The following is a 14,757-nucleotide window of genomic DNA, read 5'->3' on the forward strand; positions in this document are numbered from 1 at the left end:
GCATGCCATCATGATTCAAGGACATAGTAGATGGAGAAGGATAACTTTCTCTTCTTGCCCTCTCCCAGGCTCAGGCACATTCCCACTTTGCAAGCTGAACCCCGGCATAAGACTGCATCCACACACGGTTAGGGATTGTGCTATAGCAGTAATTCACAACTGTATTTTACCTTTACGGGCAAGACCATATCCAAGGTGGAGGATCACCGTAGCACAACGATAACACAATATCCAGTGATATGTGAAATCTTTCAGTCACACTACAATGCTGTAGTTCACTTCCCACTCATTGCAAAGAAAGTTATATAGAATTTCCTGGAATGGAATTCCACCACAAGGAAATGAAATTCAACAGCTGAGAAGCCTATCAAGGTGAACACTACCCCCCACCCCAATGTTTAGATCACAGGGGATTGTGAGCAAGGTATGTTTGAACATTTTTACTGTGAAAGTTGCAGCATCGCTAATCCTGATATGCGTCCCTCCCCTCCTCATAACCTCTCTGTACCTGAGGCTAAGAAGTTTATGCATCTTGAGACCTCACATCAAGTTCTCATGTTCTCACTTAGAACATCTCAAGAACTTGGTGACTCAACTAATCAAAAGCCAGAAGGGCTCTTAATCCTATAACTTTGCGGGAGCATGACTAACCTTTCAGAGCAAGTAGACTTTAGACTTCAGAAAGAGGTCCTTTCCTGCTAAGAGGCCCTTGTGCTTTCGGACAAGCTTCCTCAGAGGTTCTTGACTGACTCATGTCCAAATACCACTTCCCAAAACTGTCCCCGAAAAAAACTCAGTGAAAAACAGGTTCCCAAATCAAAGGGCAAAAGCCAAGTATGGCTCTCAGCCAGAAACAGGGTTAAAGAAACAAGTGATACCCACAGAGCCTTAGTTCCTACCATCTGGTATAAATAGCAGAAGGTTTCCAAGGAGCAAAGCAGAGCACAGAAGAACCCACTCAGATTTGGCAAGGATGGAAACCGATAGCAAGGAGGTTCTTCTGATGGAGGCACCGCCTGTAAGTCTCTCCTTCTGGAGTAATTTATTTCTTATGATAGCACGTGTGGCTTTCAAGCCATGGCACAGATGCCTAGAGATGGCTCATGCAGTTTTAGTGCTTATAGTCCAAAATTCCAACAGGCATAATACAGAGGGAAGTTCCCCTGTATGTATCTTGTTGAAATGGAGTTGCCCAAGAGCAGTGCCAGTTAATTTCAGTAGGACTCATAGAGGAGGACTTCCCACTGGATTAAGCCCCCTGAGTCAACATCTGTCCACCTCCCTTGCATCTGCCTTCAAAAGCACTCTTCAGCTGCCACCCAAGTGTCCTCTTAGTTGGGCCACCTGTCAATCGGAGGAGGACAAACAAGAGGCAGCCAGGATTGTGTGAATCGATTCCTAACGTCCCCAATTCCCACTCAAAGCATGTTTTGACTCTTCCTGCTTTCCCCTGTGGCCTGGGTGGTAAAAACTGTGCTTAGATTGTGCCACTTTATAGGAGGGGCTCTCATGTCTGGATAGTCGATATAAAAAATACTCCTTCCCTTGGCATACAAATCCAGCAGGGAGAAGGGGTCCAGAATAGGTTTCACCCCCCCTTGCATGCCTTTTCGATCTGCAGGGTGTTTTATTTTTTAATCACTTTTCTATTTGCAGGGTGCTTTATTTTTAAATCCCATTTTTAATGGTTACTTTAAGCCAATTGTTTGGCCTCCGGCGAAATAAACTAGATTTGTTATTATAACTGTCCTCGTTTCCATTTTTCTTTCTGTGGCTGCAGGATTACACTGCCTCCCCCCGGCTGCCCGGTCTCCCTTGCAAGAAGCTCTTGATTGTCGTGGTGGTGGTGGTGGTGATCGTTCTGGTTATCCTGGGCTCCCTTCTGATGGGCCTGCATATCACAGAGAAGCACACGGAAACGGTAAGTGCGGCAAAGTGGCCGCAGGTACAGGAAATCCCAGGGGCGGATTGTGACAGTAAAACACCCCGAGGCTAAGCAGTGCCCATGCTGCTGGCAGGAACTGCTTGGCTCAGACCCAGCCCACAAAAATACCAGCCCTGTTCACAGAAAGAGAGATGGTGCCAGCCACAAATGTGACCTTCTCCCCTGGTGACTGGGGATAAAAGTCGGCTTGCCCCTTGCTTCCGCCTGCATCGCTGCCAGCATCGGAGGAGGAAGAACCAACAGGCATGCTGGCTGAGCTCAGCTTCATTTTAACCACCAGCCTCCAGGTCAACCATGTCCCAGTAAGTTACGGACCATCTCTTAGGAGTGTGCAGTTGGGTTGCTCCCTGTGGGTAGAGTGCTTATGCAGCAGTCGGGACACCGGACCGATTAAAAGCAAAGAAAGCTGGGTTTCGGATGTGACAAACAGGATAGGAATCAAAAGAAATCAACATAGCTCCCCTGCTACCTCCAGAAAATTCTGGACTGTTCTAGCAGAAAAGCCTCTGTGGACAAGAGAAGCCCCTTTAGAAACAAGGTACACCCCCAATGTTCCTGTCTAGCTATAGCTCACTGCCCCCGCAGGGTATTTATTAATTTTTGTGCACAAAAGATGCCCATAGTCCAGCAATCAACAGTGTCTCTTTACTGGTTATGTGTACATGTGGTTCAGACTCTCGTCTGACACCTTCTCCCCTGGGAAAATGAAATCAGAGTGAGTTAAAAGGAAGCAAAGGGTGCTGCTGTCGAAACGCATCAATTCTCATTACTCAGGCTGGGTATTCTTTCATTTCTCCCTCCGATGCTCAGCCCCTCCACCCCTGCCAGTCGTATTCAGCGTCCCTGAATGTGCTGGACTGTGGCAGGTGGCAGGCACGGTGCCACGGAGGAGCTGCAGTGGTTTTATTTGGCTTGGCTTCTTGCCCTCACAGCAAGCTCATACCCAGCTTTTCTTTCGCCACCTCCAAAAGCATGCTTAGTCAATCCATACCAATAAGAAAATGTTCGATAAGGTAACTTTTTTTGATCTTCATCAATATGTTCTTTGATTACTGCTGTCAGTTTTGTGCCCCAATCAATGGCTGGCATCCCTGTCCAGGCCTCAGGTCTTGCAGCCACTGAAAATGCCAGATGCACCAACGCTTCAAGTTTTGAAGACCAGAGCAAATTATGCTAGTCAGGAGGCACACTGGGTCTTTCCACCTAATTTTCTGTGAATAGCTCTGGCTTTTCTTTTTCTCACTGGAAAGATAGCCAAAGACTTCCTTGTCTCCTGCTCTCTTAGGCTGAATCATGTAAAAGTAACAAAACATCTGCTGTGAAAGAAAGGGGAAATGCCGATACCTGCCCAGTTTAGACCAAACGACTGTTACACACTATTCTTAATTCCCCTGTTGTCCTAGTTCTAGGAAGTTTCAAGGGGTTTCCTTCCTAGAAGAGAATACAGGTGTGTTATGATACTGTTGTAATAGCAGCTTTGTTGTAATATGCCAAAGGAATTGAGGAGTGGACAGGAATCCTGAAAGAGTTAAGCCAGTTTGGTGTAGTGGTTAGGAGTGCGGACTTCTAATCTGGCATGCCGTGTTCGATTCTGCACTCCCCCACATACAGCCAGCTGGGTGACCTTGGACTCGCCACGGCACTGATAAAACTGTTCTGACTGTTCCCCCCACCCTGACTGCTGCTGCCCAGCCAACAGGTGAAACTCAAAATTCTTGTTGCTTTGCTGGCTACTCCAACTAGATCTGATGGGGTGTGCTTAACAGCTAATAATCACCTGCCATTAAAAGCCACTAATTCTTTCTTCTACTGAACAACACCCTTACATATTAGCTTGTCAAAAAATGGCTATCTTCTCACTTGACACAAGCCTTGATTTCATCTTCTGGTCCACACACGTTTCTTTCCCTTTGTTCCCCATTGTTCCTTTGTACCTAGGTCCTGCAAATGACCATTCAAGGGCTGGAGGGAGAAGGTTCTCTGCAGCACCTTTCCATGACTCGGAAAGAGAAGCTGGCGACATTCCATGTCCGTGTGGATGGCAATACTTCTGCCACTGTGGTGTATGACTACAGTAATGTAAGGTTTGCTGAATGATTTTGGCAATTTATCAAGGCAAATCCCTGAGGGATGCACATTTTTATGGCTTGCAGGCCCTTACTGGAAACATAGCTTGTTATCTTGTTCTCATTTAGAGGGAATTTCTCATCTTTAAGGCTGCAGAAATTATTCTTATTAAGTTATACGGCACCTCCAAATTTTCAAAATATTTTTAGCTAGATCATCTCTGCAGCAGTTCATTTACAGGCAGGGAAGTCTGGGTGGTTATTTATACCCATTTTGTAGATGAGAAACTGAAGTCTAGAGATTCCTGACTTGCCTTGAGTCCCCATGATTGCTCTTAAGGATGAGCATGAACCAGGTTTCAGGTTCATGGTATGCCCAGTTCACAAACCATGAACCATCACAAACTTTGGGGAGTCAAACAAACTGGTTCAGTTAGTGAGGTTTGTGATGTGATATAATGGCTCCTCCTGCGTGCAAGAGACACCAAAATCATAGTGGTTCTCCAGCTGAGTCTTTTCTACCTGTCCTCCAAATTTGGTGAGGATTGGATTTATGGAGTCAGAGTTACAGCCCCACAAAGGACATGCCCCCAGGAAAGTGCTTTCTGGGGAAATAATAGGCACAGGTTCAGTAGTGTATAGAATGGATCCTGTGCAAGCTATAGACTTCAGAGTCACAGGGGACCTCCCCAAGATGTTCCAAGCTTTAGGTCTCCAGATGCCCTACGAGCCCCTGGGAATTGTAGTCCATGGATATCTGGAGAGCCACAGTATGGGCACATTGGCAAGGATATACGATAGCTGATATGAAACTGCAAGACATGAAAATTCTACACAGTCGAGATCTTTACCTTATTTGTTTTCCTACATATAAGTAAGAGGGAATCACATGGGGAGAAACTGCATGAATCTGGATCTTTGGGCAGGAAGGCAGGAACAGAATTGTGTCTGAGAAGGTGAGTTGATTGTGACTGTGAATGAGGTTTGATAGTATACCTATGAATTCTATATTTGCACAGCTGCTGATTGCATACAGATCCTGGCCAGGACAGTCCTGCTGCATCACCAAGATGAACAAGGAGAACATCCAAAACCTGGATGCTATCATAAAGGTTTTCCAACAAGTCCAGGTGAGGTCAACTAGGAGGTGCCACCTTTGTGATTGCATTGAGAAAAAGTTGTCTCCATCATAAGGGAACACTTGGCTGAAACCTCCAAATGTTTCGGGATGGCAGTCATTTTATAGTTGGCTGTCCATCCATCTATTCACCCGTCATTCCCCCCCCCCATCCTCGGCAGGTGTTTAATGGTGCCCATTATCAGTTCTCAAAATCCAAAAGTGTCCAAAGGCTCAACAAGGACAGGATGCAGGGATCTCTGTTCTACACTAAAGAAACAAACCAAGGAGAAAGTTAGACAAGAGATTCCTCCTTAACATCTGTTTTCCATGTGCACAGAATTCTTAATATATCCAGCCTGCAGTCTGAAGGGACACACGGTGCATCCCTAAAGGGAATTACACCCTTCTAACCCCATTGACTTCAGTGAATTTAGGCAGGTATAACTCTGCTTAGGATTGCATTAACAACCAAAGAATAACTAGACCATGTGATCTGTTTGCATGGACTAACTCTACTGCAAATAACCAGATGGGGAAGTTCATAAGCAGGGCACACATGGCACACAGAGCCAATCCTCTGTCCTTAATCCTCAGCATCTGGATGCATTGGATTTACTGCAGAAACATGAACAATTGGGCTTCTGGGCATCATGGTACTGCTATCAAATTCTTTTTAATTATCCTGAAGGGGCAGTGCTTGCTGAGTTTATGAGCCCCCCCCCTTGCGGGCTGGCAGAGGTTTGCCCTTTAATCTTCTCAAGCAGATGGCTTATCCTCCCCTCCTCAAAACCAGCCCAAATGAAAACATCCAATATCTCTTCTGAAGGGTGAATGGCCATGAGTACAATAGGATACTGCCAGGTCATGTTCTGAGAATGCAAGATTTTTTTCTTTTCTCCTTTAGCGCAAGACGCTTACACACCCTCACCAGCAGATTGAGGAGGAGGAGGAGGGGTTCCCTGTCTTCCTGACGGATCGTTCCCTCCTGAGCACCACCGTTAACATCCTCTGCAGCAGTGTTCCCATCTACTGGGCTTAGAAGAGAGGTGGGTGACAAGGAGGTCTGACAGATGTCAAGGCCAACAACCAAGCCTAACTTAGCCATCAGCCTCTACCACAAAAATAGTCTTGTAGCCACGTCCCTGTCCAAAAGACTCTACAAGGACTCTTAAGCTGCCTCTCTTCCTACACTTTTCTGAACCATTTTACTAGGGTCTTGTTTCTGGGTATGGACTTAATTAATCCTCCATTAAATGCTAAATCTCTCCCAGCATGGAGGCCCAAGCTACACAATCAGTAGAGTCATGTTGCTGAACGATGCCACTTCAGACTTGAAGGTGGGAGTTTAAGGGGCATTTCCCACGGCTTAAAAATAGCACAATGGTTGCCGATTGAAAACGCTACTAATTTGCCATAACGCACGACGTCGTCAACAATCTGCAACAATCCTGAAACCGATCAGCAATAAGCGCTTCGTTGTGGCGCTTTCAGGGGAATCCAGAAAACTGGATTCACCCTCCGGATAGCGATACACTCCTGCAACCAATCTGCAACAGTAGCGCTAAAGACCTGTGCGTTACCATTGTAGCTGGTTCTTCAAAGTCCCTCCCCCTGGATCTCTCCTCCAAACTTCCGGCGAAGCGATCGCCATTTTTTTTTCTCGGAGCGAGCGGGGATAAACGCACCGGCGAGCCTCTTTCTGTTTAGAGGCTTCCCTGGCTTCAGTCCTTCACCTTTAGTCACTAAGCACAAACCACATAAAAGCCCGTTTGCTGAAATAAAGTCCCTTTATTTTTTACACATAAATTCAGCCGAAAATCGAGCCCGTGAGAAGGGGGGGGGGGAATTTTTTTTTATCACTCGAGCCAGCGTGCCAACGATCATACAATCAAACGATAGATCACATTAGGCAGCTGGATGGGTCTCTCCAGTGCAAGGAATCTACGTAGATTCGTTGCTATGGGTCTGTTTTTTTTTTTAAAAAAGCTTTCTTAAAGGGAAAGGGGCTGTTTGGGAGCATGCTAACGGCTGCCCATTGGCTGCTTGACGGCCAGGGGCGGGACAAGCTTGGCAATAGCGCTTCCTTTCTAGCGATTTCTGCCGAGACCGGAAGCCTGTGGGAAACGCTAAAAAACGCAACTGATTCCACTACAAAGCCAGGTGTGCAAAACGACGAATTCCACTATTTTAAATGGCGATTTTTCATTCCGCAAACAATTTGCAACAAAGATCGCCGTGGGAAATGGCCCTAAGTATTTGAGTGCTTCCCGTCTAAAAAAATATACACACAAGTGGCATATCTGGGCTTTGAAAGGAAGTTATGGACCCGGGATTTTGTTCTTGTTGTTGATATCAAGGAATCCTCAAACCTTCAGAGCTCCCCAGACAGCCTGAAGTGGCAGTCCAGAATCAGGTAAGGCTGGCGACCCTGTAGCTTGGTCCTAAGCCATCCAGATTTCAAGGCAGTGGAAATGCATTAGACCCATTTAGGTCTATTTGCCTAAATTGTAGAGAATTGTCTTTCAGAGTCATTAGTTGTTAGTGCCTAATGCCAACCAAACTTCAAAAGACTTTTTACTTTATAATTTTTATTGATCTGCTGTGTTATGTTGGCTGTGTTTTTTCATGCTGCTTGCAAAAATACCTCTATAATAAATGAAGAATGAAAAAGCAAAAGTTGAGTTTGGGGGGAAAAAATGTCTCCATTATGCCATAAACCATACAACTTTCAAATTGCTGCAGGTGAACTGTGGGCCAGCAGGAAGGCCATATGATTGGTGACATGGACTCAAGATGATTCTGGTATCAGGAGCAGTGCCCAATCCAATGTGCTGGGGTCCACTGTAATCTCACCTTAGAGCCCTTTCTATACTTAATTCCCCCCCCCCCCCGATGGTTCTAATTAGTTTAAGGCTATGGCTTAAACAGTCTGTGTTTCTGGAACCCTCTTGGAAATTTAGGGGGGCTCCTCACTGAGATGATTATTGGCAGACAAGCTACCAGTTAAAGACAGCCTGCCTAATTGCCTACAAGAACACGTGACAACAAGGAGTATGAAAAGGCTGGCCAGGACCCTGCATGAACCCTGGCCCCCCAAACACTCCTCAGACCTCTATAATGCAGAGTTCACTTGCAGATTTGCAGGGCTTCCTCGTCTGAAAAGCCATTCCTGAACTCACCCACAATTAACTTCAGGCTGAATGAGGGGTATCAGCAGCATGGGAGGAAATGCAAAAAACACTGAGGTAGGGGACTGCCAATTCAAACAACCATTGGGGTTCCCACACTAGCTCAAGGTAGGATACATTTTGTCATCACAACCCTGTGGGGTAGATCTGCTGAGAGAAAGAGCAAGAAGAAGAGTTGGTTCTTATATGCCGCTTTTCTCAACCAGAGAGCAACTTCCCTACAGCAGACATCAAGTAAACCAGCTGAGTTTGGATTTGAACCTAGATCAAATGATTCACTCGCAATAAACACTGAAATAAATAACAGACAGGACCACGTATGGCTGTGTGATCCTGCTTGCAAAACAAGTAAATGTACAGATATGTTATTTGTATCATCATATTGAATAATCTGCTTTTTTGGGTCAGACGGATGAGTTTCTGGTTATGAAATAGAAGCCGTGAAAAGAAGAAACATTGCAAGACAACTAAATGCTCCCCATGGATACAATCTTAGGTAGAATGCAATCTTAGGCAGGCCTGTTGTACTGAATTTACTATAGGGTTGCCAAGCCCCTCCTGACAACTGGTGGAGAATGGGGGGGAAGGGTCATGTTGCTGGTGTCACACAGGAAGTGACATCATCATGTCAGAGACTTCCAGGCAATGCACTGGTATTTAGACAAATAAGGTAAAACTAGCTTCTATGATAGCATTTTTGCCCAAATACCAGAGTGTCTCCCAGAAGCCCCTGGTGTGATGACTTTACTTCCTGTGCAACATCAACAATGTGGCCTCTTTCTACTAGTAAGTTCTTCCACTGGCCAGTGGATTGGCAGATGGGGGGGCAGGGAACCCCCGCCTCCACTGGTGAGTCTGGCAACCCCAACCTACTTCCAGAAAATTGTCCTTAGGATGCAGTTGTAATCATCCTTCTTCCTATTTTGTATATTTTACCTCTTATATTTTCTTCCTTAAAAAAATGAAATCAGAGATTTTCACAAGGTTTAATTGTGTGCTTGCATGGGCAACCAACAATATATATCCTGGCCTGCTGCACATGGATTATTAGTACTGCTGACTGTCAAGATTTAATCACTGACTCTTGAGAACAAATGAGCTTTATGAAAATCATTTCACTAATTGATTCGATATCTCTGGGAGTTCCCCACATGTTGAGTAGACCCGAGGGAGAAGCACTTTCATGTGGTACAGAGAAGACAGAAATAATTACCACACATTGTTCGAAGGACCAGACCTGGAATATTATTCCAATTAGCTTGAGATGTTCAGGGAGGTTTTCTAGAGTTGTTTCCTATCTAATCTTGTACTCGTTGCACTTGGAGGCTACTTGGGACCTGATTGTACAATAAAATAAACCAGTTTCTTGCACCAGATTTGGTCAGTCTCCTGATTTACATTTAGCTGCTTTACAATTGCATCATGGAGTCACGTGAGAACTGTCCATGGCAAACAGAAAACAAGAAGTTAGGTTGGTCTTACTCCATAACTATCCATCCCATTCCAGGCTAGTGCACTGCAATTCTTTAGGAGTTACCTCGCAGACAGGATTATATTGATCAGACCAAAAATGCCACAGCCTAAAAGATAAACCAGCATTGGGGACTGAAAAGCCAGAAAACCACATACTATGCTAGACTTCATCCAAGCCTTTACTAGGTTCCTCCCCACAAGGTAGTACAAAAGAAGTTCCTTCCTATTAAAGAATGGCTGGACCTTCAACTTGTTACACCAAAAATCTACACAATATATCCCACTGTGATAAGTGGCAAAATGTTCTGGAAGCAGTCCCCAAACTGGTTCCCATTCAGTGGGACAATAATGACAGTTGTTTTGTGTGATGTTTGCTTTATCTATAACTCTATAAGCAAAGCACCCTGGGAAGCAAAGTGTCATTCCTGCAAGGCAGCAGGCTCACTGGGCCACATCAGATCCCAAAGAGATCCTGCCCTATAACACATATGCACCCCTGCAGCTTCCCTTCAGACAGGAAGGGTGGTCTGTAGCTTTGCTGGATGCTAGAACTCAGCCAGTAAGGCACCCTCTCAGCATTCACTCAGGAACATTAGAATTCTTTTGTCATTAAAATTATTTTGTGTAACATCAGCAAAAGTCCATAGTGGCAGATTCTTTGAGAGTACTCAGTAATTTCATAGAATTTTTAAAAAATTGTTTAGGTCTTTGGGGAGTGGGGAAAAACAGTCCAGCTGTAGGCTGATAAAAGGGAGTCACAGTGGAGAAACAACTTACTACCACCGCTCTGGAATAAATGGATGACAGCCTTCAAGGGTGGTAGAGAACCTGGAGAGTTGCTACCACTCAAAGAGAAACTCTCCCCCCCCCCCAGTTCTTACTGAAGGTAGGAGTGAAGAACTATAAGAAATAGGGTGGCCTATACACATACCTCACATCCAGAGAGACCCTGAGAAGCTTTTTCCACTTGGTCTTCCTAAAGTTGTGAGAAAGCCCCAAAGACAAAAAAAAAATGTATTCTTCACTCCCACTGACTTTAGGAATATTACATTGTTAGTTACATCTTCTCAGTTTAAAACTCCCTTCTTCACCTTTAGGGGAAAATGGTTCTTCTAGAAGTTCAGTTCAGATTTGAACCACTATTAACACAACAAGCTTGCCCTTTTTTGGCTGACAAGATAAAGCAGAAGGAGTACAAATAATTGGTAGACAAGGGATTGCCAGCGTTGAATATGAGAATATAAGATCATAAAAAGAGCCCTGCTGGATCAGACCAATGGGCAGTCCAGCATCCCTCAGCAGTCCAGCATTCTGTCTCACACAGTGGCCAACAAGGTGAAGCAATGGGGTCCAAGGCTTTTCCCTGATGTTACCTCTTGCCTCTGAATGTGGACGTTTCCTTCATGGTTAGTAACCATTGACAGACTTATTATCCATGAATAATAATATTTAAATTTAAAACCTTTTAAAGCTGTTTATTCCTCTGGCCATCACTACATTATCTGGCAGCAAATTCCACATTTTAATCACTTTCTATTCAAGAATTTTCTTGCCCATCAGTTTCATTGGATACCCTTGAGTTCTAATGTTTTGGGAGAGAGAGAAAATCGCACAATGTTATAACCCTTGATCACGTCCCCTCTTACTTGTCACTTTTCTAAACTGAAAAGTTTCAGACTCCTTGGCCTTTCTGCAGAGGGAAGGTGCTCCAACCTCCTAACCATTCTGGTTGCCTTCCACTGTACTTTTTTCAGCTCTGCAATATCCCTTTTGAGATACAGGGATCAGAACTGAACACAGTATTCCAAATGGTGCTGCATCATAAATCTATATAGGGGCAGTACAAAATGGCCATTTTATTCTCAGTCCCTTTCCTAACAATCCCTAACATTGACACTTCCATTGAGCTGTCCACTACAACCCCTGGATCTTTTCCCCTCTTGGTCTCAGCAAATTCAGATCCCAGTAGCCTAGACTTGAATTTGGGATTTTTTTGTTGTTGTCCCAATGTGCATCACTTTATACTTACCAACACCACATGTTGCCCACTCACCCAGTTTGTGAGGGCCTGATTTTATGAATTTGGGCAGATTTTGAGTGGGTGGGCAGGAAGGGATGTGCCAGTGTTTGTCTCCTGTGGGCCTTTCTTGCATACCCAGGGAATTGCTAATTATCACTGTAGGAAGGTAGGTGAATTTCCTCCAGGCCAGGCTGGATTCTGGAGATTTTTGGTGGAGGGATCACTTAGGCATGAAATTGGGGTCACTGTGGGTGAGCAGGTAGCTGTGAGTTCCTGCATTGTCCAGGGGGATGAACGAGATGACCCTGGAAGTCCCTTACAACTCTATGATTCTATGATTCTTCCCAGTAAGCCTTTTCACCATTCTGAATAATTTGTGCCATCTGCAAACTTGGCCACTACACTACTCACCACCAGTTCCAAATCACTGATGAATAAACTAAATAGCACTGGCCTCAATGCCAATCCTTGTGACACCCTACTGATTATTTCCCTTCATTGTGAGAATTGTTCATTGATTCCTACTCTTTGCTTCCAATCATTTAACCAATTTTTAATCTATAAAGGACCCCATCCTCTTATCCCATGACTGCTAAATTTATTTAGAAGTCTTTGGTGAGGTAACTTGACAAAAGCCTTTTGAAAGTCTTGATATATAATGTCTACCAGGTCACCATTATCTGCATGTTCTCAAAGAACTTCAGGTTGGTGAAGCAGTGCTCCTCTGGGCAGAAGCCATGCTGATTTCCCTAGCAGCCTTTATCCCTCTATGTGCCTAACAATTCTATCTTTGATTACAGTCTCTATTTGCCTGGGATAGACATTAGGCTTACTGGATCCTCTTTTTAAAACGTGTCACATTTGCTACTCTCAGGTACAGCAGCTGCATTTACTGATCATTTATAAGCTGTTAGATCAACAATCTCACATCTGAATTCCTTAAGAACTCTCGGGTGTTTGCCATCAGGACCTGGAGACTGATCAATTTTTCATTTCCCCAGCAGGTCTAGAATTTAATCTCTGGTCGCCTCAGGTCTTCAGATTCCCTTCCTGAAAATAGGGGCTGTGGCATGAGAACATGCCCCATACTTTCCATAAAAAACATGCAATTAGAACATAAATATTACAAATATGTAACTAGAAAACATATCTCCAGTCCACCATTTATTTCCCAGTCTCTAACCTGGCAAGATAGCATCTTTGCAGACAAGATGGAGGTTGACTAACTAATGCAAATACCTACTAAGCATATTTAAACAACACTATATGGCATTTTTTTAATGTATCTTCGCATTGGGGAGCAAGCACCACACACTACCTGTGGGTTGTGGATGTTCCTGTGGTAGAGTTCTTTCAGTTCTGTCCCCACCCTTTGGCAGCTGGTATTATGCATCATGTTCTTGACACAGCTGACTAAGAGTTCTGTTATGTGATTGCAGAAAACACAAGGGCCCTTACCTGAATAAAAAGCCTCTTTAAGAAACATTTGAAGTCTTACAAGTCAAATTAGCCAAAGCAAAGAGAACCAAGGCAAAAAAAAAAAAAAACTTGTTCCATTTAGCTAACAAACATACTATCTAGAGAAAGAACATATCTCAGAATTTCAAAACCAAATAAAACTGGCATATAGAAAGTAAATACTTCCCTCTTCCTCAAACCCTGGTGACGTGACTTTCTGTGGAAAAAAACAAAGCAAGGCTCCTAAACCCTCAGAATTTCCACATTTTCTCAAGGCCCACTCCAAACTTTTTCAAAGGGCAAGTCTAAGGACACAGAAGGAAGTTCAAGGTCATCTGTGAGAAGACAAGCTCAATGAAGACATGGCACAGGATAAATACATGGAGCTGAACTGCTGCACATAAAGAAGTGACCAAAATAATTTGCAAAAAAGCTTAAAAGAAAGGGGAAAACATTGTTGATCAAAGATGACCACTTTGAGTGTTGTGAACAGATCAGGAAAAGAACAGCAACACAGCTACCTTCACAAGATGCTTCTGTACTTAACAAGTTATCTAGAAAATCCAGGGCAAAAGTTACACTGGTGTAAATTGCTGCTCAGTTATGAAGATTCCCTGGGTGCTTTGGGGAAATCACTCTCTCTTGGCTTATATCACAGGGTTGTTGTGCAGGTAAAATACCCCTCTTAGTTCAAAGGGAATGATGAGAACGTTCTCAGTATATCTCTGTCTCAAAAGTAACTGAGAAAATAAAGACCCACACCAGTCACATGAAATAGCAACTAGGACCAGGGCTGATGGAACCAAACAAATAAAATATATAGGTTATTACTTAAATTTCCAAAAAATCACTATGCATTTCACCAACACAGGAATCTGTCCAGTTTTTTCCTAAAGTTGGTAAAATCTTTTACTCTTTTTGAAGAAAAGTTGCCAGAATGTTTGGAAATTTAACTGAGTAACAAAATATATTTTATCTGATTTTACACCGTCCATTTAGGCTCTACTTCTTTATCTCTCAAAAGTAACTGAACCATAGAACTGAATGAGTCCCAGCTGAAAGGTTTGGGAGAGGAAAATCATTTTTTAATTATTTTGGGACATTTCAAATCATTCTCAAAATGGTTGAGGAGAAGAAGGAGGAGGAGGGTTTTTTTATATCTGCTTTCACCCACAATACACACCTTGTGAGGTAGGTGAGGCTGAGAGAGCTCTGCCATAACATCCCTAAATGACTTTGACTAGCTCAAGCTCACTCAGACCTTGAGAGGCCACCTCATTCACAGAAGGGGATATTGACGTCACAAGTGGAGCCCTGCAGGTATACTTTGGCCCTCAGAGATGAACACTTACAGTTCTCTAAACAATGTGGCCATATCAGTGGAGGACTTGCCGTAGACACTACTTAATGCCAAGGCTCCAGGCCACTGCCTTGGTTCTTAAGAGCTTAAGAGGCATTGAATCAAAGTCTCAAAGGTGAAAATCTGG

The 14,757-nt window shown here is 43.9% G+C and overlaps 1 protein-coding gene across 1 annotated transcript; it reads left to right on the forward strand.

Annotated features, from left to right (window-relative positions):
- Positions 1-861: 861 nt before the first annotated feature.
- Positions 862-9,690, forward strand: SFTPC (surfactant protein C). The gene is made up of 5 exons (XM_077305558.1): positions 862-1,018; positions 1,781-1,921; positions 3,884-4,024; positions 5,031-5,141; positions 6,036-9,690. Exons 1-5 carry the CDS (start codon positions 974-976, stop codon positions 6,168-6,170), a joined length of 573 nt encoding a protein of 190 aa, XP_077161673.1. The 5' UTR covers positions 862-973; the 3' UTR covers positions 6,171-9,690.
- Positions 9,691-14,757: the final 5,067 nt, after the last annotated feature.

The sequence above is a fragment of the Paroedura picta genome, chromosome 12 (genome assembly GCF_049243985.1).
Source record: "Paroedura picta isolate Pp20150507F chromosome 12, Ppicta_v3.0, whole genome shotgun sequence".
Taxonomy (NCBI): domain Eukaryota; kingdom Metazoa; phylum Chordata; class Lepidosauria; order Squamata; family Gekkonidae; genus Paroedura; species Paroedura picta.